Source organism: Rhizophagus irregularis, chromosome 14 (genome assembly GCF_026210795.1).
Source record: "Rhizophagus irregularis chromosome 14, complete sequence".
Taxonomy (NCBI): domain Eukaryota; kingdom Fungi; phylum Glomeromycota; class Glomeromycetes; order Glomerales; family Glomeraceae; genus Rhizophagus; species Rhizophagus irregularis.
Window position 1 is genome coordinate 1,792,895 of NC_089442.1, and position 26,959 is coordinate 1,819,853.

General features: G+C 24.6%; 5 protein-coding genes across 5 annotated transcripts; 1 reads left to right on the plus strand and 4 right to left on the minus strand.

Annotated features, from left to right (window-relative positions):
* Positions 1-7,439: 7,439 nt before the first annotated feature.
* OCT59_006073 (uncharacterized protein) lies at positions 7,440-8,366 on the minus strand (the record flags this gene model as incomplete). Its single annotated transcript, XM_025311477.1, has 2 exons — positions 7,440-7,511; positions 7,593-8,366. 2 exons carry the CDS (start codon positions 8,364-8,366, stop codon positions 7,440-7,442), a joined length of 846 nt encoding a protein of 281 aa, XP_025171273.1.
* A 5,155-nt stretch (positions 8,367-13,521) lies between these two features.
* Positions 13,522-16,515, minus strand: OCT59_006074 (uncharacterized protein; the record flags this gene model as incomplete). Its single annotated transcript, XM_066141022.1, has 8 exons — positions 13,522-13,600; positions 13,673-13,744; positions 13,818-13,922; positions 14,000-14,104; positions 14,182-14,227; positions 14,314-14,981; positions 15,125-15,330; positions 15,415-16,515. 8 exons carry the CDS (start codon positions 16,513-16,515, stop codon positions 13,522-13,524), a joined length of 2,382 nt encoding a protein of 793 aa, XP_065997854.1.
* Positions 16,516-17,497: 982 nt separating this feature from the next.
* Positions 17,498-19,536, minus strand: OCT59_006075 (uncharacterized protein; the record flags this gene model as incomplete). The annotated part of the gene is made up of 7 exons (XM_025323313.2): positions 17,498-17,866; positions 17,941-18,418; positions 18,494-18,544; positions 18,626-18,833; positions 18,910-19,073; positions 19,161-19,180; positions 19,286-19,536. The coding sequence occupies 7 exons, from the start codon at positions 19,534-19,536 to the stop codon at positions 17,668-17,670; spliced, it is 1,371 nt and encodes a 456-aa protein (XP_025171271.2). The 3' UTR covers positions 17,498-17,667.
* Positions 19,537-22,027: 2,491 nt separating this feature from the next.
* OCT59_006076 (uncharacterized protein) lies at positions 22,028-23,741 on the minus strand (the record flags this gene model as incomplete). The annotated part of the gene is made up of 3 exons (XM_025320459.2): positions 23,258-23,741; positions 22,301-23,147; positions 22,028-22,208 (listed from the first exon to the last, which is right to left on the minus strand). Exons 1-3 carry the CDS (start codon positions 23,586-23,588, stop codon positions 22,028-22,030), a joined length of 1,359 nt encoding a protein of 452 aa, XP_025171270.2. The 5' UTR covers positions 23,589-23,741.
* Positions 23,742-24,850: 1,109 nt separating this feature from the next.
* On the plus strand, positions 24,851-26,379 carry OCT59_006077 (uncharacterized protein; the record flags this gene model as incomplete). The annotated part of the gene is made up of 2 exons (XM_066141023.1): positions 24,851-25,104; positions 25,200-26,379. The coding sequence occupies 2 exons, from the start codon at positions 24,851-24,853 to the stop codon at positions 26,377-26,379; spliced, it is 1,434 nt and encodes a 477-aa protein (XP_065997855.1).
* Between the last annotated feature and the right edge of the window lie 580 nt (positions 26,380-26,959).

Here is a 26,959-nt window from a genome sequence, read left to right on the forward strand (position 1 = left end):
CTTTATTTAAAAAATTATTTCATAGATGGTAAGTTATTTATTTAATTCTATTATTACTTATTGTTATAATATTTACATATAATTTAAACTATCTAATTTCTTTATTTAAAAAATTATTTTGTAATTTATTTAGTTGGTAAGTCATAAGTTGTTTATTTAATTCTATTATTACTTATTGTTATAATATTTACATATAATTTAAACTATCTAATTTCTTTATTTATTTAATAGATCGTAAGTTATAAATTATGTATTTAATTCTATTATTACTTATTGTTATAATATTTACATATAATTTAAACTATCTAATTTCTTTATTTATTTAATAGATCGTAAGTTATAAATTATGTATTTAATTCTATTATTACTTATTGTTATAATATTTACATATAATTTAAACTATCTAATTTCTTTATTTATTTAATAGATCGTAAGTTATAAATTATGTATTTAATTCTATTATTACTTATTGTTATAATATTTACATATAATTTAAACTATCTAATTTCTTTATTTATTTAATAGATCGTAAGTTATAAATTATGTATTTAATTCTATTATTACTTATTGTTATAATATTTACATATAATTTAAACTATCTAATTTCTTTATTTATTTAATAGATCGTAAGTTATAAATTATGTATTTAATTCTATTATTACTTATTGTTATAATATTTACATATAATTTAAACTATCTAATTTCTTTATTTAAAAAATTATTTTGTAATTTATTTAGTTGGTAAGTCATAAGTTGTTTATTTAATTCTATTATTACTTATTGTTATAATATTTACATATAATTTAAACTATCTAATTTCTTTATTTAAAAAATTATTTTGTAATTTATTTAGTTGGTAAGTCATAAGTTGTTTATTTAATTCTATTATTACTTATTGTTATAATATTTACATATAATTTAAACTATCTAATTTCTTTATTTAAAAAATTATTATGATCTAGCTTGTAAGTATCTCTATTGTTATATATTTATATAATATTTATTTGTTAATTGAATTCTTTTATTTAAAAAATTATCTGTTACTTTAGTTGGTAAGTTGTAAATTATGGGTTATTATGTATTTATCCAAAAACTAAGACTTATATTACATTAAATTCCTATTTAAATTTTAGAGTAAGTAATAATTTATTTTAGTGTAAATTATAATACAATCTATAATATAATTTTAATTATATAAATTTATAGATTTGGGAAAAGTGGAAATACAATTATAGATGATTTTATTCTTGAAAAAAAATTAAGATGGATTCCTTATAACAAATTTAAAAATGTTGAATATCTTGATGAGGGAGGATTTGGTACTATATACAAAGCTATTTGGTTAAAGAATAATGGAGATGAAAAAGAAGTAATTCTTAAATGTCCCAAGAATTTAAATGAAAATTTAAATGAATTTTTGAAAGAAGTATGATAGATTGATAGTATATTATTTTTTTATTTTTATAATTTATATTAATTAATTATTATTAATTTTTGTAGTGGAACTATCATAAGAATTGTTTAAATTCATCATATGATATTATAAATTTTTATGGATTTACAAAAGATCCAAAAATTTCAAAATATGCGGTAGTAATGGCTTATGCAAATAATGGTAATTTAAGAGAAAATTTAACAAGAATAGTCAAAAATAATTGGAATCAAAAATTATATATGTTGTACAGAATTATTACTGGACTAAATGATATACATGAAAAAAATCTTATTCATTGTGATTTTCATGATGGTAATATTTTAAATCATGATGAGAATATAATTTGTATTAGTGATTTAGGATTATGTCAACCTGTAAAATCGTTTTTGAAAAAGTATGATATTTATGGTGTTATACCATTTATGGCTCCTGAAGTTTTAAGAGGCAAATCTTATACTCCAGCTAGTGATATATATAGTTTTTCTATGATTATGTGGGAACTTACATCTGGAGTACCACCATTTAATAATAGAGCACATGACATTCAACTTAGTTTAAGTATTTGTAAATATGGTGAACGTCCTGAAATTATTGAAAATACTCCACAATGTTATGTAAATTTGATGAAAAAATGTTGGAATGAAGATCCATTAAAAAGACCATCTGCTAAAGAAGTATTAAAAATTATTAAGAATTGGATTTTCCGTCCTGATGATGATGAAGTCAATGATGAATTAAAAAGCAACATTATGGAATTTATAAATGCACCAATTGGGCAGTATAACAATTTTGTTACTCAATCTCATCCTAAAGCATGTTATACAAGTCGCTTACTTAATTTTACTAGTAAAAAATTGAATGAAATTATTGAAAGTGAAGATTCACAAGCTAGTATAGAAGCAAATGAAATGCTAGTAAGTGAAGATTTGAATGATTATATAATTAAGGATTTGGGGTCATTAGGTATGTATTATGATATATAAAAAATTAATCTTGCAAATTATTTATGTGAAATTAATTTTATTTAATATTTAATCATTAAAACAGATGAAAATAATAGTAAAAAGTTGAATGAAATTGAAGATTCACAAGCTAGTATAAAAGCAAATGAAATGCTAGTAAGTGAAGATTTGAATGATTATATAATTAAGAATTTGGGGTCATTAGGTATGTATTATGATATAAAAAAGAATTAATGAATTAATCTTGCAAATTATTTATGTGAAATTAATTTTATTTAATATTTAATTTAGATATTAAAACAGATGAAAATTAACTAGTCATTGTTTGTTTTTAAAAAAAAATTATATTTTTTTTTTTAAGTGATATTTGATATTATACATTTAAAAGAAATTGTTCTTAATTTATTCTTTTTAAATTTATTTAAACGCTAAGGCTAGAGTAGTAAAATATTTTACAAAATTCTTAGTTTGTAATTTAAATAATTCCTTTTTTTTCTTTTTTTATTATACTTATAATTATTTAAACACTAAGACTAGAGTAGTAAAATATTTACAAGTTTCTTAGTTTGTAATTTAAATAAATCTTTTTTTTATAACTTTTCCAATTATGAGATATAAATTATCAAAATAATAATATAAACCCATTTCCAATGATAATGTATAGGCCAATAGCCTAACACTAGCCATTTTCTGTTTGATCACATGTTCGTACATAGCTCTGCATAACTCTGCTGGCTAAACCTGTCTGGAAAATGTCCTTCTATCAATTTTGTTTTACAGACAGTTCTATGAAAATGACAGCAAGTTCTTCTTCACAAGCCTCTTCCTTAATCCTCCAAAAAAGCAATCATACTTTACAGAAACTTTTAAAATCGAAACAAAATATTGACCATATCGAAAATATATCATGAAACTTTAATCAAGATTTGGCCATAACAAAATCAGCTGATTTGATCAAAATTGTAAAAATGTATTATTGAAATCTTATCGAATTTGTAAATAAATTGTAAAATTGTGTCATGAACCAATATTACGCATAATTTTTGAACGTGTTTGATAGTAAAGGCATTATACTCAAATGTATTCCAATATTAAAATTAACCCATGGTAATCAGGACTTGGATTAGTAAAAATTGGGAATCTTCCATTATTCCACGGAGATTTACCTTAATCAATTACTACACCTCCTATTGTCGTTCCATGACCTCCAATTCATTTCGTTGCGAATGAACATAAAGATTAAAAATGGATATTGCAAAAGATGGTTAATCAAGAGTTTATCATAAACCTACTGCGAACAACAATATCTGCACCATATTTTAATTGGTTTAATAAAAATATTCACCTATATGTATAATCAATTAATTAGATATCAATAATGTAAATAAAAGTAAAAAAATCTCATCTTATACTGGCCAGTACCAAAGGTATTATTAATGATAACATGTATTTTCAGTGATAACTGGTATTCCCACATCATGTGCAATCTTACAAATTGCTTCAAAATCTGTAATATTAAATTTCGGATTTCTCATAGATTCAAGATATATAGCTCTCAGTTTATCATTGATAATTTAGCGAATTCTTCTGGATCATTGCCTTGAACAAAATTGACATTGATCCCAATTTTGGAAGTGTAGCCTATTCGTTAAAAAAAAAAAATAATTCACACATGATGTTAACTTTAAAAAAATTTTAATTTATGAAAATTAAGTTCCACCATATAAGCAACTTGTTGAAATGATATTATCACCCACCGAGCGAATCATTAATATGGCAACAAATTATACAATCCGTCCAGACGATGTAGAGATAATGTTAGTTTCACCTTCAAGTGCAGCCATCCTCTTTTCAAATACGGTTAATAATTTTTTTTATGAATAAAATAATGGGCAGCATATTATTTGTAAGAATAAAAGTAAAATAAGTTTAAAACATTTATTAACATGTTGTTGGATTATCCATCCTTTTTTTTAAAAAAAAGAAAAAATTGGTTATTATAATTATTTTAATAAAAAAAAAATCATAAATCAGTATCATATTTGCGGAATTCTTATAGAAATTATGGATAAAATATTTTACAGGGAAGTAGTTACATTAATTGGACAGCTCTTTGCATATGTAGTAATAATATCAAGTGTATGAATCTGCATGCAATTGAAGAGTTTCAAAACGGAAATTACTCTTTTTGTTTTTTTCCATCTTTTCCGTCATATTTTAAATTATTTGGTTAAAATTCAATAAATCTGGAAGGAAAAAAACAAACGAGTCAAATGATGATCAAAAATTCGAATAAATTCTTTTAAGGTATTTATAGAAAAATCATAAATGCACCTTACTAATTTAGTCATTGATCATCATGCGTAAAGGAAACTGTAAAAATAACGGATCAATTCGTTATAAAAATTCTTAAAACATATATTAATTACATCGAAGTTTATTATGCTTAATTTCGAATGATGACTATAAATTTAAAATTTAAAATAAATGCCTTTGCCTAAAATAACTTTAAGGTAAAATAGAAGATCATTTGTAAGTTACGCTACTTGTGGTAATCGTTATTTAACTCGGTATAATGTAATTACGGGAAACAAAAATAAAAAAACTGAAATTATCTTAAATTCTTTTGAAAATTATTATTAAAGATTCTTATTTGTAATCAATCTATTCTATCTGAATAATAAATTAATCTTCACATATTGAAAAATTATTTAAGAACTAAGATTAATTTTAACATCATTGAATAATTCAAACGTACACAAGTAAAAATATCAAGTATTAGGTCATTTAATAAGAAGAATTTATAAAAGATTTTGGTCACCGATCGTAAAAAAAAAGATTAGTTTTTTTATTTATATATGATATTTGATTTGTCTACCATAAAAGGATGTCAAGGATATTACGTAACGGAGATTTATATCCTTGAAAATGAAAAATTGGGATTAAATTATTATACCTAACCAAAATTCCCGATTTGGACGAAAAACTCTCGGATACTTTTAGTACTAACGCCTAAATTTTTTTTTTTTGTTAGAAAAGGAAACTACTTGCCATTTTTAATTTGTCCTTTTCTCTTTTTGTAATAAAAACAGCTGGCTCAAAATTCAAACCACTTCCCTATTTTATCATTTTCTCTTTTGTAGGAAAAAAAAAAATTTTATCAAAAAAAATTAATTTCTTGAAAATTTCTGATATTTCAATTAAGGTTATAATTATTTTAATTTTGAAAAAAAAATACAATCATCAAAAAATAGTAAAAAAGGAAGAAACAATATTAATAATTGTTTAAGTGTAAAGAAATAGTCTGAGTTTTAGAAAAATATCAAATGGTTCCTATCAAAAAAAACTATTCCATCCATATTATTTAAAGATGAACTGTACATTTGTGAGCATTGGAATTTAGTGTCTGTATTAAAAATAAACATTCATCATTTATTTATTTAAATTGAAACATAATCATGGTAACGTTCAAAAATTTTTCATAATTCGGAAGCGTAAATTAACGGTTAAGAGTTTATTTTTAGTCTTAGAATTTCCATGTAGTATTATTAATTGTTATTAAGCCTGCGAAGATTATAAACATATTTAATTTGGTCTTTATTATCATATTGTTTTAACCTATTATTATATAATTATTCATTTATTATAGAATTTGGTCTAACTCAAATATTTAATGCAATTTTTAATTGTTATTAAACCTTTTTAAGAATATGAACAAGTCTTGTTGTCTGATTTAAATAATTTCATAAGCTATCGTCTGTTCCACTTTGCATATTACAAAATAATATTAATTCAAATTCAATATAAAAGTTCATTTGTGACTATTAATTTTTTATGATTTTCACGCTTTTATTTTTCATTATTATTTCGCACAAAAACTTTTGTTAATTTTAGTCAGTATTTATTTCCTTTAAAAATCCTTACTTAATTTCCATATCTATATCCATTACCATTTTCAATTTCAGAATGTTAAGTTTTGATAAGTCAAGATTCAAAGAAAAGGGTATTTTTTGAGTATTCATGAATGATTATGCACAAATTGTGCAAGTTGATTTAAATGTATCTCAAAAATTCCTGTAGTAATACTTTCTTCATCAATAACATCATGATCGTAATTAATGGATTTTGCGGTTATTTGTTTTTTTTGGAAATACGTTTAGATTTATACTTTTTAGTTGTTTAATCAAACATGAATTACAAGTTTTAGAATGTCGATTTCTTAACTACTTATTGCATCTTCAGAAAAATATAATGAAAACGTGTTGGTCAAAGTAAAATTGCGTGGCTTTTAAGAATTTAGCAGCTTTTTATTAACTAATCATATTTGCTGCGCCGCAGAGAAATTTGAAGGGTCTGTATAAATAATTTTCAGTGAAATGACGAGTCAGATAATTTTCATGTCGATAAACGTTAAAATGACATCTCGGTGAAATGAAGCTAGGTAATTTTTTCATATCGGTAAAATGGAAGTCAACAAAATGTAATCGGTTAATTACATGGCGGTGAAATGGCTGGCTATATATTGTCATCATAACCCTTTTCTTTATAAAAATATAATACAAAACTAATTTACTAAGTTTACAATTTTTTTTATGGCAGTTAGAGAACTTGTGCATTGACTGTTAAATGATGATTCTTTTCATCTAAAGTTTGGGTTAAAGTCTGTAGGAAAATCATGGAGAAGTTATTTTATCGGCTTTGGATTCGGGTCAAAATATCTTTTGTGTAAAAAAACTCTGTTGTTTAACGAAGATCAAATAAATGATATGATTGCATCTTAATTACGTTAAAATTTATTTTTTATTAGGAAAAATTATTTTCATAACTAAAGTATTACATGATTGATAAAAGCATTAAAAAAACTATATTACATTATAGATAAAATCATTAAAAAGCTACATATTACATGATTGAGAATTATAGATAAAGCATTAAAAAGTACATATTATATATCTACATATTATATGTTTGAAATTATAGACATAGCATCATAAAAATATAAATTTAAGAATTGATTCCAGTGAAATATACAAGAAAAAAAGCTAACGACTTTTTTCAATTTCACTAACACCACTATCGATTCTATATAAAGACGTCAACTTTGCTTTCTGATCCTACAGACAGCAAGTAAGCAAAAAAAAAAAGTTGGTACAATTGAGCCTAACTTAGGAAATGTGAAATGAAACAGTACTCACCTTATAGTCTGTGAGAAACTTTTCCACATCCCACCCAAATGTGTCCTCTAGCTCATTCAAAATGTCAAATTTGTAGGTTTCTAGGGTTACTGATGATATGTCCATCCGAGCAAGAATAGAAAATACAAAACAAGCACGAGCTTTGTGCTGAAGAAATTCTTCAAATGATGGATGATCCAGAGCAATCCACGTATGTATGTCATTAGCATAAAAATGATCCGTATAATTCATACCATTAATACACAAGTTGAACATGAGCCAATATAGTTCGATAATCCTAAAATCTTTCACGCCTTCCAAATCCTCTTTAGCACGAACTAATGGATCTGGATATACGGCAGCTTTAATATTGCATACTTGCCAATCCAGATCTTTCACTGCTCGTATATATTCATCCTTAGTCATTTGTTCTGTAGCCACAATAATAAAATGCCATCCTTTTTTATTCTTTTTTGGAAAACGGAGTTTCATTTCGTGAGTGTAAACTAGGGCTAGTTTACTAGGAAGATATGTTCCTTGGCTAAGATAATAACAGGGGGCTTCTTTACTAACTGGTGAATTGTGGTTAGGATCGCCTAAAGGTACGAAACAAGAAGCTCCAACTGCTCCTTCGACGTTGTTAGATGGGTAATACTTTATGTAATCATCAGCCACAATTTCATAATCATGATAAAGTGTTAAATCTTCAAGTTTGGCATTAATACGATGCGTTGGCCAATAGACCTTTGAAAAACGTACACCTTTCTCTGGAGGAATAGAATAAATAGGTTCCATAGTCAGAAAGTAAATAAAAGAAATTTTTTTTTTTTTTTTTTTTGAAATGTTGTTATTTAAATAATTATTAAATGATATCATGACGTAAGATCAATAGTCCGCAGTAAACACAATTAATTATTAATAATGACTGATAATTGTCAGTCTGACTAAATGGCGTAGTAAAAATTATTAACATGATTAACATGATTAATAATTTGTTTAATTTATTTATACTTTATAGAGTTTGATATCCTTGATATCCTATGACGCATCTGCGCTTTGAGATGGCACCACAAAAGATACAAGAGATGACTCATGATGTTTATCATGTGACTACATGAGTACTTGAAAAAATACTAATTATATGTCACACATCAGTAAAAAAATCTATGGTCCATCAAGATGTTATTTTTATAAAAAAAAAAATTGACTTTAGCTGATGATGGGCTTATGATTGATTATACAGCTGTGATTTGTAAATCTGCAAAGGTAACAGTCCTTGATTAAATATATTGATTATGAAAGATAATATACGTTAATCAAAGAAATAGTTTTTTAAAAAGTTTTTTTAAGAATAAAAGTCATATATTTATGTAAGAAAATTGATGCGATTTGTCGCTAGTCCCTGTTTGTCATGTGAACTACGTAATTTAATATGGTATACACGTGATATTTACTTCATTAAACTTTTTGATTTCCCACTTGAATTTTTTTATCTTTAATATTGAACGTAGAACCCATAAATAATTTCATTTACTTTTTTCCCTTTCACGTAAACCTACTTTATGGAAGAAAAAGAATTCAAAAATATTCATCTTTCAGAATTTGCTCAAGGTATGTAATTAGGTAAAATAATGTTGGCAGTATAATGTTGGTTTTAAAATAGTGTTGGCTTTAGAGTGGTAGTTGGTTTTGGAGCAGCTTAGGGTTATGGTAAGAAGAGCGCGAGGTAGGAATTGTCCATCGTCGTACATATGTCTGATTTTACTAAATGCACTACTGTGAAAAAGATTAGTTGTCCATTTATTATTAATATTTCATGTCCGAAGTCGAACAATCCTGAAGGCTTTGTGATTATCAACAAAATTGTTGTTGAATTTGTTGTTTTACATATATTGTTGTTATTTATATTGAACTTATTAATTTAACTAAGAATAATGTTTGGTTTGTTCGGTTTGGAATAGAATATATAAACAAAAAGAATGTATTAATGGAGTAAAGAAATGTATAAATATAAGGAATGTATTAATAGGATACAATGATGTTAATAATTAATGTTAACAAATAATATTGCTATATTTTAACTAATAAATCACATGATTAATTCTCTAAACACGTGACAATCGTGACATTTGAGGCTTAACGATGTATCAGCCATAGCAATAAAAAACAAAACCATATCCAATATAATTTTTACGAATCTGTAAATATACATTTTTTTATGTGAATATAAAATTATTATAGTGAAAGTATAGAACTATTTTAATATAAATTTATATCTAATGGATCTAATCCATAATCAAATAAATATTATGTAAATATTTTATATAAAAATTATATAAGTGTAAAACTATTTAAAATATAAATTTATATATAATCTATATCTAATTTATATACTAGTAATTATATATTCACAAAATTTCAATACATGTTTTTCATGTAAACCTGTGTATAAAAATATTTATATATTTTATTTAATTTTTAAATAAGTTATCCTATATAATTTTAATTTAAAATACTTGGCGAGGTTTAATAAAGTTACGATAAATCTCATTTTTAAAAATTTTAGCTATCAATACTAAAACTTCGCCAACATAACACATCTTGTGATTTTGTAAAATATTTTGATTAGTAATTTAAAAAATTAACTAGATAGTTGAGTAGATGCAAAAAATAAAAGAATCCATTAAAATCTAAGATAAAAAAAATTAACGAAAATAGTTTTAACGATCCAATTTTTTTATTAATGAACTAAAATGCATTTTTTTTTAAATATAAAAAAACTATTTAGTTTTTTTGAAACGAAAATCGGTTGTTTATAAATTTTTCTTGTGTTTTTCATTTTTTTAAACAAATAATGCATGATATCTCGTAATATTTTCAATGATCAGCTGATTCAGTTCATGTGATGATCATTTAAACGCGAATCTGCAACTCAGCAATAAAAAACGTACATCAAAGTTTCTAAAATTTAATAATTATTAATAAATTGTCATTTAGAATAAATTTTACTTTAAACCTTATTTTCTTAATTTTAAATTCATACGATAAATTTTCTTGATAATTGAAATTAATTATTTCATAAATCGATTTAAAGACGGTCGAATATTTTTACAAAATAAATTTTTGATGAATACATAATTTTTGAATAAAATTATTCGTAATTTTTCAATTTGTTATGTGTGAATATCAACAAAGAATTTTCTATGAATTACGTGATAACCTAGTTTACAATTAATAAAAATATATTATATTGGCTTATTAAATTGACTAGACTTACTGTTTTTTTAGCTAGCTATGCTCTGCCCGTTCTGTTCCATAAACTACTGCTCATGTAAAATATATTATTTTTCATCTGTTTTAATTAATTACTTAATTATGATGTAAATATTGATGTCATCTTTGTCTATTTTGTCTATTAACATGAAAAATAGATATTAGTTATAACATATTGTAATGATTAATTGATCTAACTTTTTTATATGAAAAAATTATCATCTTCAGTTGATTTAAGCTGAAAACTTTTTCAAAAGCTACAGTACAATAAAAATAGTAATTTCTTTCGATACACTTTTTGCTGGAGTAAAGTCAATTCAAATTTGGGAAACCCCAAGAAAAAAAAAGAAGTAAATTCGAAAGACTAATGATGATAAAATCGAGGAATTAGTTGAAGAAAATCAAAGTTTAAGAAGATGTTGAATTGTATATGAGTAAAATATTAAATTATAGTTAATTTTATATGTCAATTGTACCCGCAAAATAACAATGTTAGAAAATTGTAGAATAGTAAGTGGTAATGCTTTTTTGGGGAATCGGTTAAGGTTTTTTTGGAATATTGTTTCATTCTAATAGGAAAAATTAATAGAAAGTATTTTTATCACGTTGAGACATTATCGTACATTACATACTGGGTTTCATGGTCAGAATTCATGATCGACATCATTAGTTACATTAGCAGTTAGCTACACGTTGTACGTCATCTATTCTAAAATTCATAAGACATTAAATCTCTGTATTCGTGTCTTTTAGTCAACAGAACTTGGTGTGAAATGACGGTGCCAATTTTATAGAGTAAATGATGTTATCTAACCAAAGTAGCATGTAAAATTTCATTATTAAATGTAATATTTCCACATTTATCAGAAGAATCAAGAGATTATTTAAAGAATCAGGGAATTGATCTTTTTAATAGAAACATATCAACGTCCATCGTTTAAATATATTAATTTTTGGAAGCATTTAAATTTATATTTCTAATATTTAATGGATGTTTTGTAATAAATTATGAAATATATAAGAACCTATTATAAAAAACGAAGTAATGAAATTGTTTATTAATAATAATACGATATTTCAGAACTACTACAATATATTAATGTGAACATTACTTTTCAAAATTCAAATATTTTTATTGCAATGATAATATCATAGCTGTAATAAACACACCAATTAAAAGATTAACCATTAATATCATGACGCATACCAATAATCCTGGAATTGTTAGATTAATAGAAGCTCAATAAAATCTAAAGTCAATTTCGGTGAAAATTTTGTAGATCATTAATGAAATTTATTTAATCGACATGGCATCACTGTGTCTAGTGTAACAAAATGAAAACGTTAACGCAATATTTTATAGCAGAAAAACCGAATGCATTATCTGTTATTAATTTCCCTTCTGATAAAAATTAAAAAAAATAACTCATCTTTGTAGCAACAGAAGATTCTTATTATCTACGAATTTCACTGATCGACGAATTAAACCTGAAACTTTTTTTTTCAAATTTATTTTTTTTCGGTTTTTTTCTTTAAACAGATTATTTTACTTTTTTTTGGTTTTAATTTTTTTTCCCTTTATGGCCTATATCCGATATAGTAATTTTTTTTCTTAATTTTTTTTTCATTCTTTACATTTTAGGTTTGGATCAGGCCAGTCACATTCTTTTTTTTTATTCGAATAAATATATTTTTTTTTTAGTTAGAATAAATAAGATTTTAAAAAATATACAACCGAAAAAAAAGTAAAACTTATTTTAATATTGCTCATTTTTATTTTTTTTTATTATTAATATTATAATTTATTTTATTTAAGTAAAATTCATTAATCCTGTTGCAGCGCTACATTACAGTATATTAAATAATAGTTTACTATTTGATCGAGCCAATAATGCTTGATCATTGATCGGTTTCGAATCAATAACGTAAGAATTAAATAAAAATGCTCGCCTATAGTATTTTCGATAATAAACAACATTTGGATCTCACTTATACCTTTTTATCTCAGAATTTTTATTCTGAAGCTTAAAAATAGTCAAGTCTCGATCAAAAAGGATATACAGTAAATATGTGATCTGAATAATCCTAGTTTTATCATCCTTTTGTAACTTAAAATATTTTTACGTTTACTTTGTTTCTATGTGTAGTTATTTGTAAAATCACATTCTAAACAACTTTATTTGCATATTATTAAATACTCAAATTATATTAATCTTATCGTGTTTGATAAATTCATTGACAACTAACGATCATCGCTTCAAATATTATGTCCGTTAAGCTACAAAATTGGTGACTTCAAAGAAAAAGTATTGGTACTCATTTATTTGTTCATATTATACAGTTACTTTAAATATATATAGTATAAATAATAAACAAATTATTCGTTAATATGAACAATAGTAAGCACCATATAAATATTATATTTTTATATATGAAATAAAAAAATTACAAATTCGAGTATAATGAGAAAGTCTAATAAAAATTATTAAATATTTCAGTTCTAATACTTTGCATTTGCAGAATAACGAAATATTTTACTTTTATAGTTCTATGGATAATTGAAATTAGTTTTAATACGTTTTCCTATAATAATTTTATATTTGATTTAAATAAAAAAAATTAACTATTAATGTAAATATTAAAACAATAATAAAATAACATTGAGCCAGATAAATATTTAATTACCACTATCATCATGAGTTTCTAAATTTAAAAATTCTTCATTTCTTCTCTTTTTTAAATTTTGTGATCTGAAACTAAATAAAAAAATTATACAAATGATTAGTTGTGCCATTTATAAACATTCTTTTTATCATTATTTTAAATACCTTTCAGTATTTATATCAAGCTCTAATTCTGTTGAGATATATCTAGAATAACTTAAATTTTGAGATGATAAACTAATTAAAAAATTAATAAATTTAAATAATTAGTTGTCATTTAAAGACATTTTTTTATCATTATTTTAAATACCTTTCAGTGTTTATATCAAGATCTAATTCTGCTGAAATATATCTACTAGAATCTAAAGTGGTTGAATAATTTTGAATCGTAAAACTTAAATTTTGAGATGATAAACTAATTAAAAAAATTTACAAATTCAAATAATTAGTTGTCATTTAAAACATTTTTTTTTTTTTTGTTATTTGAAATACCTTTCATTTTCTAGTATATCAAACTCTAATTCTTCTGAGATATAATTAGAATTTAAAGAGGTTGAAGATTTTTGGATTGCAAAATTTAAATTTTGTGATGATAAACTAATAAATAAATTAACAAATACAAATAATTAGTTACGTTATTTAAAATAAATTTTTTTTTTCGTTATTTTAAATACCTTTCAGTGTCTTTATCATCCTGTAATTCTGAGATATAATTGGAATCTTAAGATTATAACATATTTCTTATAAATTACAGTATATAGATAGTAAATATTTTTAAATTACAACCAATATTTTTTTTGTAATACCTTGTTTACCAAATGAAATTGTTGTTGATGAATAGATGGATGAACATTTAGAAATTAAAGCACTTAATGGCCTACTTGTATAAATGGCTCCTGGATGTCGTTTTTCAGCAAATACCGGCCCAATATTCTTTGATTCTATCAATTTTTTTCTATTTTCTTCAGCTTGAATAAACTCTGCTTTATTTTTAATTCTAAATATCCACTCACTAAAAGTTGAACGAATTTCTTTTATAATAGGTCTTTTTTTTGGATCAGGATTCCAACAACTTTTCATTAAGTTGGCATAACATTCTGGTGTATCTTCTGTAATTTTGGGTCGTTCTCCATCAAGAATTTTATAAATAAGACTGTGATCATGTTCAACATTATCAAAAGGTTTACATCCTGTTGTAAGTTCCCACATAATCATACCAAAACTATAAATATCAGCTTCTTTAGAAAATTCGGATCCTTTAAATATTTCCGGTGCAATATAAGGTATTACTCCGTATATTTCGTTATTTGATGATTTATTATTTACAGCTTGTGATAATCCTAGATCTCCAATTCGCAAATCATCATGTTTATATTTACTACTAGTGCCATAATACCTACTACTTGAATAACATAATATGTTCCCGCTATGGAAGTCTCGGTGCATAAATTTTTTATTATGAATAGTTTCAAGTCTAAAAATATTAAAAATTAATAACAAAATTTTAGAATATAATTAATAAATATAAATTATGCATACCCCTTTGAAATGTCATATAAAATAAAATATTAAAAATTAATAACAAAATTTCAAAATATAATTAATAAATATGCATACCCCTTTGAAATGTCATATAAAATAAGTAATTTTTGTTTATTCCATGTAATATTTGTAAATTTTTTTTGTAAATACTTATGTAAATCTCCTCCTGACGCATATTCTATAACTAATATATAATCCTCTAATTCAGGATCTTTAGTAAAGCCATAAGTTTGAATGATATAACTATTAAAATTTTCAAAACAATGTTGACATGAATTTAACTATTTAAATTTAAAGGTTTAATTAAATTAAAATTAAGTTTATTTGAACAAGAATATTATATAAGAAATATTTAAATATTTTACCTCATTTAAGAAATATTTGTCAATATTTTTAGAATTTTCAAATCTTTTTAAAATGACAGTTTTATTTTTACTTGACCAAGTTGCTTTATATATAATACCATATCCTCCTTTTGCTATTTCTTTAACACTAGTAAATTGAGAATATGGTATCCACTTAATTGGGTTTAACCTTGATTGTTTATTAAGGAAACTATTGAATATTTTCCTTGGGTTAAAATATTTATTTATCTTTTTTATACAATTTGCAGATTTAATTTGTATTTTTAGTTTGTCGAATTTATGTAATATAACATTATAAAGAAGAAAATCATCGATATCACTTTTTAAACTACTGTTTATAATTAATGATATTCTTTTACATCTTTTACATTGAGATTGACCTGTAGGTCCAAAAATAATATTTGTTGTTAAACAGTAGCTGCATCCAATATAATATACAAGACAATCTGCACAATACTTTTGACAGTCTGATGTAAATGTTAACTCTGAATCACATACATCACAATGAGAATTATTATGCCACCATGGTAAGTAAAGAATTGAAATTTGCTTTTTAACCAAGGTGGATTCTATCAATTCAGAAGAAATTATATAACAATCAGAGCATAATTTAAATTGCTTCATGATCCATTTATCCGTTCCTTGATATAATGACATTCCACATAATTTACAATTTTTTTCACTTTCAATCACCTTATTGTATAAAATGGAAATATTTTTATCCGTTCCACCATATACAATACCATAACTATCATATATTTGTTTAAAACATAAAATTCTCACACAATTTGCACAGCATTCTTGAATACTTTGTGGTACTTTTGTACTACTTATTTCATGCTCACTACATTCTAAGTCCTCAGTGTAAATATATAAGTCCAAGTATATATTATTATCAGTTATATCATTAATATAACGTGATAAACATTTTTTGCAATATTGTTGTAAATAACAAAAAAGCGTTCTAATATATTTTTCTCCACAATAAACACAATTTTCATCCCTACAATTAAAAGGAATAAATTTAATTGGTATAGGACTAGATTTTAATCTTGGTGTTGGATCAAAAGAATTTTCATCATTTGCATTTACAATTTCCATTTTATTAAGTTAATTAATATTTGTTATAGACAAGTATCGATAAGATAATGAATTTGGAAAATTTGAATATACGTATTTTATTTATATCTGAATTATCAGGAGTTTGAGCCTTTTGTTGGTGAAACGGAAAGTATTTCTAGATTTTCTCATGGAATCTTAAGAATTTAACATAGTACTACGGAAAAGTCCATTTAAAAAATTTAGCATTTTATCGGAGTAAATGCATAGCGAAATGCAATTAATACATTTAACTTTATCATTTTTACTTAATTTAGTTGTAATTCATATAATCAACTAGTGGAAATATCTAAGTATTTGGCGTAATAAAATAAACCTTTCAGCATAGAAAATAATTATGGAAAGTACAAATTAACGAAAAAGGGAACGGAAAAAAGCGAAGCAATAATTTGCACAAAAGCGGAAAATAAGAAAAAAATATTTCCTTCTTTTGTACATAAAATAAGGCCAAAAAAATAACTGTGTACGACAAATTGAGATATATAATTACTTTTGTAATATAATGAATGATAATCCTAAAAAAGTTCATTACAATGAACACTGAATATTAAAATTTTTTTTTTTAGATTGATCTACTCAATACCTAAATATAAAAAAAGAGCTCATAGAATAATAACAATTCGGCTTTTTCCATTTTATTGTAATATTTTTTTTTTGTTCTTACGTGCAGTTAATTGTAAAACTATTCTAAACAATTAGTATATTTGCATATTAAATACGCAAGAACAATAATCATTCTAGAACAAAATAATTTAATTCTATTAAAATCATAAGACTTCGGTTTGCTTCCTAGATATTATGCAAAAAATATTTGCATGTTCTAACGTTCTATGACGTTATTGGTTAAAGGCCTTATAAGTATTACATCGTAAAACATGTTCAGCGTGTAGTAGTTTAACACTTGAAAATCATTTTGCATAAATGTAGTGTATAATGATTAAAAAATAATCTTTATTTTTTTTTTGTCTATTATAAATGTTAATGAATTCATAATTTTGACTCAAATTCCTCATTAAAAAAAAACAATAATTATAATAATAATAGTGTTCTTTTAATCTAGCTAGATATAAGATAAATAATATTATTATTATCTTGAACGTGAAAATAAAATTACGTGAACAAAAGTTAAGAATATTAATTGATTTCTTTAATTTTTTCAAACGCAATTGTAAAATCTTCTTTAATATCATCGATATGTTCATAGCCAACAGAGACACGTATCATCTCTTTATTTACTCCTGCAGATATTTGTTCTTCGTCCGTTAATTGTTGATGTGTCGTTGAAGCAGGATGTATTACGAGAGTTTTTGCGTCTCCCACATTTGCTAAATGACTAAAGAAATAATAATGATAATTAATTTTTCATGTGAATAAAAATAATTAATTAAATTGATTTAACCTTCTTACCTTGCAAGTTGTAAAGCATCAATGAATGCGTCACCAATATTAGCATCACCTTTAACACCAAAAGCCAAAACACATCCAAAACCATTTCGCATATATTTTTTAGCATTTTTATGATAAGGATGTGATTCAAGTCCTGGATATGAAACCCATAAGACATCATCTCTTGATTCTAACCATCTTGCTAATTCTAAAGCATTTTCAGCTTGTCTATGAACTCTTAATGATAAAGTTTCAAGACCTTGAATTAATAAAAATGAACCAAAAGGATTTTGACATGGTCCAATGTTACGCATAATTTCTAAACGTGCTTTCATAGTAAAGGAATTATAGCCAAATGTATCCCAACAAATTAACCCATGGTAATCAGTACATGGATTAGTAAAAATTGGGAATTTTCCATTATTCCACGGAAATTTACCACCATCAATTATTACACCACCTATTGTTGTTCCATGACCTCCAATCCATTTCGTTGCGCCTAACGATTGAACATAAAGATTAACAAATGGATATTTCAAAATGACGTTTAATCAAGAGTTGATAATAAACCTACTGTGAACAACAATATCTGCACCATGTTCAATTGGCTTAATAAGATATCCACCTATATATACATAATATATACGATCAATTAATTAGATATCAATAAAAGTAAAAAAAAAAACTCTCATCTCTTTTTACTTGCCAGCACCAAAGGTATTATCAACGATAACAGGTATTCCCGCATCATGTGCAACCTTACATATTGCTTCAAAATCTGGAACATTAAATTTCGGATTTCCCATAGATTCAAGATATATAGCTTTCGTTTTATCATCTATTAATTTAGAGAATTCTTCTGGATCATCACCTTGAACGAATTTAACATTGATCCCAAATCTTGGAAGTGTAACCTATTCGTTTAAAAAAAAAAAATAATTAACACACATGATGTTAACTTTAAAGATTTTGGTTTACAAAAAAAAATACCTTAAATTGAATGTAAGTTCCGCCATATAAACAACTTGTTGAAATGATATTATCACCCATTGAACAAATCGTTGTGATGGCAACAAATTGTGCAGCCTGACCAGATGATGTAGAAATAGCGTTAGTTCCACCTTCAAGCGCAGCCATTCTCTGTTCAAATACAGCTAACAATTTTTTTTATAAATAAAATAAGGGTCAGTATATATTTGTAAAAATAAAAGTAAAATAAATCGAAACATTTATTTATTTACATGTTGTTGGATTATCCATTCTTTTTTTAAGAAAGAAAAATTGATTAAATATTTTGATTAATAAAAAAAAAAATCATAAATCAAAATCAAAAAAAAATAAAATTTTTTATAACATAATATAGTACCTCGAATAAACGTAAGCTACTTCTTTACCACCAAAAACATTTGCGGCATGTTCAGCATTTTTAAATGTAAACGAAGTAGTTGCATAAATTGGAACAGCTCTTGCACGTGTAGCAATATCAGGTGTATGACCTGCGTGTAATTGAAGAGTTTCAAAACGAAAATTTCTCTTTTCCGTCGTTTCCGTCGTTTCTGTCGTTTCCGTCGTTTCCGTCGTTTCTGTCATTTCTGTCTTTTCCGTTTTTTCCGTCATATTTTAAATTTTTTAGTTAAAAAATCAATGAATTTTAAAAGGAAAAAAATGAATGAATCAAATGATGATCAAAATTTTCGAATAAATTTGATTTAAGGGTATTTATAAAAATCATGATATACCTTACCAATTTTGTATAATTTAGTCATTGGGATTGTCATGTGTAGAATAGTAGTAATACTTTGTTTCTTAATTTAGATTTAATATAGACTGATTGTCGTAAATCATTAAAATAATAAGACGCCCTTACTTAGCAATGTGTTACGTAATCAAAAGTCAATAAAAATAGGAAAACTATAACCGTGGAAAAAGTATGGATCAATCGAAATATATATTATGAATACTACCAATAAAAGAAAGTATTGAAAGAATCAAAATTCGAATGATGATTATAAATTTGAAATTTAAAATAAACACCTTTACCTAAAATAACTTTAAGATTGCATTCCCAAATGAGAAGAAAGATTTTATTAGAAAGAAATATTTTTTTGGAAATTAAAAACCAATTACGGTTCATAAACTAATTAGGGATATGAAATTTGCGGAAATCGTTATTTAACTCATTTAAACTCGGTATAAAGTTATTGAAATATTCGAAACCTTAATTTTTTTATTGAATAAATAATAAAAATTTTAAATGAGTACATATATTAAGTTTAAGATACTTCAAGAGTCACTAATAAATATCTTAATAACTCGGAATAAAAATATTAAGAATGTTACGATAATACCGACGAATTAAATAAATTTTCATTAAATAATCATTGAAAATTTTAACTGGTTAACGCAATATATTGATTACTGTAATAATATACGCCTTGCACAACGTAAATTTTCACAAAAAAAATAAAATAAAATAAAATAAACCGAAATTAAAAATCAATTCAAGTAAAAATCTTCTATATATACTATCTGCACTATTAATATTCACATATTGAATAATTATTCATTTGACAAATTTAGACAAAAGCGCAAAGATTAACACCATTAAATACTCCAAATAAATATACACAAATAAAAATATTATAAAGTAATAAAGTAATAGGCCATTTAATAAGGGGTCTTTAAAAGTAAAAAATAAAAAAGGTTTTTGTTTGCGGTTATATTTGATTTGTTTACCATAAAAGGATGACTTTGTTATGTAATTGTGTTACATTTTTATCACTTATAAGGTAAGTTAATTTAGTAATCATCAACTTTTGTTTCTTTATTAGAATATTAATGACGAAATTGAAAACCGCAGTAATAAATTACGCAGTCAGTTACGCAGTCATTGTTGTATTATTATTAAGGATCAACAATTAAATTTTACAATATAATTGTTTACTCCTACTCCTTTTAATTGAAAATTTACATTGTGACGCCATTCAAATAACTTACAAAAGCAAATATTATTAATTGTATTAATTTGGAAATATTCATCAAAATTTACTATAAATCTAATCTTTCTTTTGTTTCCAAATAAAGAATATTAATATTCTCCTTATGATTAATTTTCATTATAAATAAAGGTTAATTCTCCCTTTCTCAAAAATATTAATTTTCAAAAAAGTTAAAAATCTATTACTATCTAAAGACAAATTATTTAAACATGTTAATTAAAGATTCACTCTATACGAAAAAAATCGTGAAATCTTTTCATATTTATAATAACAATAATAGTGCTACTCTTTACGATTTAAAAAAAAGACATGTAGAAGAAAGAGTAGAAAAAGAAGAAAATCTTTTAAATTAAAGAAAAAGTTATAAATTTATAAATTTAAAATATTTAAAATATTTAAAATATTTGATAGGACATCAGACATCAGACATCTCCTCTCTCAACGTCTGGTGTCCTTACAAAGGATAATCTTTATAAATTATTATGTTAAAGAAACTCTAGAAATTCACTTTAAACAAATATTATCTTGTCACTTATTAAAGTTCCTAATCTTAGTTTATGTTAGTTTATTTGTAGTTTATGTTAGTTTGTTTGCAGTTTACGTTAGTTTATTTGTAGTTTATGTTAGTTAATTTTTATTCCTTACACTATTTCTTACACATTCTTCTTATTCGATCTTAATAAAATTTATCCGTCAGGAATTTTTTTTTCTAAAAAAAAAATATTTTTAATTTGTTAATGGTTTTTTATTTGAAACTTGCTCGTGTGACTACAATATCGTGCATTTTAACTTAATAATATTTACAGTTAATCCAAGTGACCTTAAAAGTTATAATAACGAATCTTGACTTTTAACGAATCCAATAATAAAACACGGCCAATTCTTTCCAACGCGTTATTCTACTAAATTAGCAATCCCAATATAACTTTTATCATTTAAAACATACTGTATAAGCGCAACTGGAACGTATTTATTAACGAAACGATTATGCGTAAAAAAGAAAAAGAAAAAATCTTTTTTTTTTTTTATTGAAAAAAATTACAATCTATTACATACGCATATAAACGTATATTTAACCCATCCCAAACCGTGAAATTTAAAAAAAAAGTTTATAATTTTAAAAGGTAAATTTCATAGACTACAGTGATTAAAAGTAAACATATTTGATAGAACGTGATTGACGATAACGAATATAACGAATTTCCTAATGAATTTGATTCAGTGAAAGGTGGAAGTGGAGGGGGAATTGTTGGTTTATAATCTGCAATGGGCTTATCAATGGTAGAATATCTATTAAAAAAATAATTGATTAAATGAGTAAATAAACCAAAAAATCATGAGTACCACCAAAAAAAATCAAAATAACGTATTATTTAACTTACCCTATAGTTTCAAATACTCTCATTAATTTTGGACCAATAGATCCATATAAAATACTATCTGTACTATTTGTAGAATTATCATAATTTCCCCCATTAATAATTTCATTTTGAAGAATTTCACCAAAAGGTAATCGATATCTCATTAAAAAATCACTCGTATTATAATATAATATATCATCAACAAATTTTAGATTAACATCATCATTAAAAGGTGATATATTTGTTAATAATACCAAAATATCTTTATAATCTATATCATTCCAAGAAAAAAATCCAATCGTACTATTTGTTGTTGATAATTCATACATTTCTTTTGCAATATTATATTGTGTTGATGTTTTAAATTCTTTCTCTAAATTTCTGATTCTACCTTTAATATTTTTTGTTTCAAAGAATTTATTTAAATCCCTTGTTTTATCTGTTAACATTTCACCTGTATATAAATTCATTAAATATTTATCAAATATATATTCTCTAAATCCAATCCATTTTTTATGCACTTTTCTACCCTTAATGCTACATTCTCCATTTCCATCATCACAAAGAGGTCTAGGAACTATAATTGTTTGATCTTTAAACCACGTTCCCCATGATGAATGAAATCCTAACGCTCGAACTATTTCACGTAATGCTAATTGTAAAAAATCTAAGTTTTGTGTAGAATTATAGATTGGTAAAGGATCTCCTTGAAACCAATAATTCGATCGTATAGGAAACCTAACTTTAATATCTACATCATCATATTCTGGAAGATTTGTATAAAATTGTTTCGCTAAAGGTTGTTGATAATATCTTTCAACTCCTTTTTCATCTGCCAATAAAACCATTGATCCGGGTCTTGCATTTCCTTTTTTTTTTAAAAAAAATAATAATAAAATTGGTTAATACTTTTTTTTTAACGTAAAAAATTTTTTATAAAATTTTTTAAAATTTTCTAACGAACGAAATAAATTTTACCTATAAGATTAATATCTTCTACACAATCAATTTCTCCAAGCATACAATCTTGTTCAACTGTTACATTTACCAATAAAGGTTCTTTAAATAATATTACTGATGAAAGTAATGTTCCGATTGTATTAAATGATTTTATTATTTTACCACAATAAATTGTATCATTTGATACACATGTTACTGCGAATATCATTTTATTATCTCCTCTTTTAATAAGCTGATCATTTTTTTTTTCAATATTTGTTATCGGATATTTAACGCATTGTATCGTTGATATTTGTAAATTTATAATGATAATTATTATTACTATAATATTTATAAAACTTATTTTCATATTTAATTAAAAAGAAAAAAAAGAATAAAATAAAATAAATATATTTCGTTTCAGAAAAAAATATATAATGATTTTTCAGAAAAAAAAAATTATGATATTTAAAAATAAAAGAAAAAAAGAAAAAAGAAAAAAAAATATCAATCGAAAGAAAAAAAGAAATTCGGAATTTTCGGAGTAAACAGTTTTTATCTAAAATAAAACAATGAATTAACCAAATAAAACTTGGTGCATAATTGTTAATTTTATAACTATAGTCGTGTAACCTTAACGGGCTATAAGACTATAAATACTTTCAACCCTAAATATTTTTTTTTAGAATTTTCTATTGGATTTTTCCTTATACAGAATATCCAATTTTTTGTATAAAAAAAATTTTTTTAATAGTAAAAAAAAATAATGGGACATGTTCGTTAAAAACCGTACTCTGCAGTAAGCATGTCCGAAATTTTCCTGTATCACGGGTATCCTGCAAATTTCAAGGGTATATTACTATTACATGGGTGGATACTATACTAGTTATTTTTTAACGGATTGGCGTTAATTAAGTCAATATGAGGTAAATCATGTATTAATTTAAAATCGATCTAATGTAAAAAAGTTTATTTAAAAAAAAAATGATGTAGACACTCTCTGCATTTACCAAAAAAAGAAAAAAATTAATAGTGAATCCGATAAAAGATAAATGACAAACTTTAAGTTGATCTAGTTGATCTGTAAATGAGTAAAGAATTTATGACCAAAAAATTTTTCGCCCTTACGGAATATATTTTGTCTTTCGCTGATGATTTACTTACTAGAAACGCTCTCCGCCGATGATTTAAACGCAACGGCATTTTTTCCTTTTTTTGTGTATCGTACAAGCTGAAGTTGAGTGGAGTACGGTAACATTTGGCGAGGTAAGACGAATAGTTGTGGAGTCCGGTGGAGATGTTGAGTGGTGTACGGTGACATTTAGCGGTGTGTAACATAATAGATGTGAAGCGTACTCAGGTGATGAATAGTATCTCGGCCCACTCTGAATCACGTGTTTAGCCCGTCGTGTTATTTATCACTTGAGTAAACTGTCACATAGGGGACCGTACTCCACTCATCATCTCCACCGGACTCCACAACTTTCCGTATCACTCGCTGATCCGGGTATTAATTACACAAAGCTCTCAAATTAGAATATAAATTCTCAATTAGTTTATTATTTCTCACAAAATACTTTTTTTTTTTTTATAAAAAAATTTATATATATATATAATTAGAATCCTTCTAAAATGTCTTTTGAATTTTATCCTGGATTATCACAGAATTTTTCTCAATTACTTGAGGATACAGATGAACATAATGTTATTATTAAAGTTGGAGAAGGTTCAAATACAAAAGAATTTCGTGCTCATTCTATTATATTGAAAGCTCGTTCTATTTATTTTAAAAAAGCTCTTTCACAGGATTGGGTTACTAAAGAAAATAACATGATTAATTTTACTAAACAGAATATTTCTCCTATTGTGTTTGAGATGATTATTAGGTAATTATTTCTTGTATTTCCGTCTACTGCTTTGCCGTCAAATGGCATTTTTTTTTTACTTTTAGAATAATTAAATTTTATAATTTTTTTTTTAGATATATATATACTGGTATTCTTGATTTAAAAGACAAAGATGTTTCAGATATTTTAGATCTTCTTGTGGCATCTGATGAATTATTTATTGAGGAATTGGTTACTTTTATACAAAAGTACTTGATTGAAAGTCAGACTGAGTGGGTAAGACAAAATAGTTTCAAAATTTTCCGTAAGGTGATTAAATTAGAAAGTTGTAAACAACTTCAAGAAGGTTGTTATGAAATTATTTATGAATATCCTGAACCTTTTTTAAATTCCCCTGAATTTCCAAGATTGGAAAAAAATATTCTTCTTAATTTAGTTAAGCAAGATAATTTAATCATTGAAGAAATTGAATTATGGAATTATCTTATTAAGTGGGGAATTGCTCAAACTTATGAATTAGATGATAAAAATATAAATGATTTAAATAAATGGAACAAAGAAGATTTCTTAGCTTTGAAGAAAACTTTAGAACCATTTATCTCGCATGTCAGATTTTTCGATATTTCTCCAAAAGATTTTCATAATATTATCTTTCCTTTTAAAAAAGTGTTACCTGAAACACTTCGTAAAGAATTATTGTCTTTCTATATGACCGAGACTTTACCTGAAAATGTATTACTTCCTCGTAATGGAATTATTACTATTGATTCAGTTATTATTAGACCAAAACATGCCGCCATTCTTTCTAACTGGACTCAAAGAAATGAAGCTACTGCAAGAATTCCAAAGAATAAATTTAATTTTAACCTTATTTACCGTGGGAGTAGAGATGGTTTTGATAAAGACATCATGCGTAGTAAATGTAATGGACAAAGAGCAACTATTTTAGTTATCAAAATTAAAGAAAATGGAATTATAATTGGTGGTTATAACCCGTTAAGTTGGGGTTATTTTGACCATGTCAGATCTTTGAATTTATCAAATGCTTGGAAAAAAACTACGGAAAGTTTCATTTTTTCTTTAGGTAATAAGAAAGATTTTAAAAAAGTTATTAGTCGAGTTGTCAATAGCGATTGTGCAATGTTTGATAGTAGTAATTATACAAATGTTGCTTTAAATTTCGGTAATAGCGATTTAGTGATTAATGGAACAAATGGTTCTTGCAATAGAAAATATTACGAAAGTAACATTTTGGATACAAATAAATTTTTAATTGAAGAAATGGAAATTTTTAAATTTTATCAAAGCGAGTGACTTAATAGTAATAATAATTACATAATTATTTGTTTCTTCGTTATATTATTTTATATTTTATCCTTATAGTATTCAAAGTGTATGACATATTTAATACGAAGATTTTAATTATTATTACTTAATTTCAAATATTATTTAAATAAATGCGAAATATTATTTAAGATTTTGTGTTATTTTTTAAAATTTTACAATGAAGATATAGAAGATATAGATATATCAATTGTTTTAGTCAGGGTCTAGTCGTACATTATCAACAATTCGTGAATTTACCTGTTCACTAAAAGAAGCATACGGTCAACTAACCAAAACTATATTCGGTATCATATAGTAAAAATTTACTGACTGATGAATTTTTTTTAACGAAATTGATATTGAGATGATTTAATCTTTGAGCATCATCAGATAATTATTGAACTGTAATTATGAATTTATTTCGTTGCCTGTCCACGTCGTTCACATATTGTCATTTCTCCGCTTTTAACTTTTAAGGCTTTGCGTTTCACGTTCTTTTTTCAATTGACGAGCACGTCAAAACTTCTTCCGTTAAAAAATCTGAAATTAATGAAAAATTTGATAATTT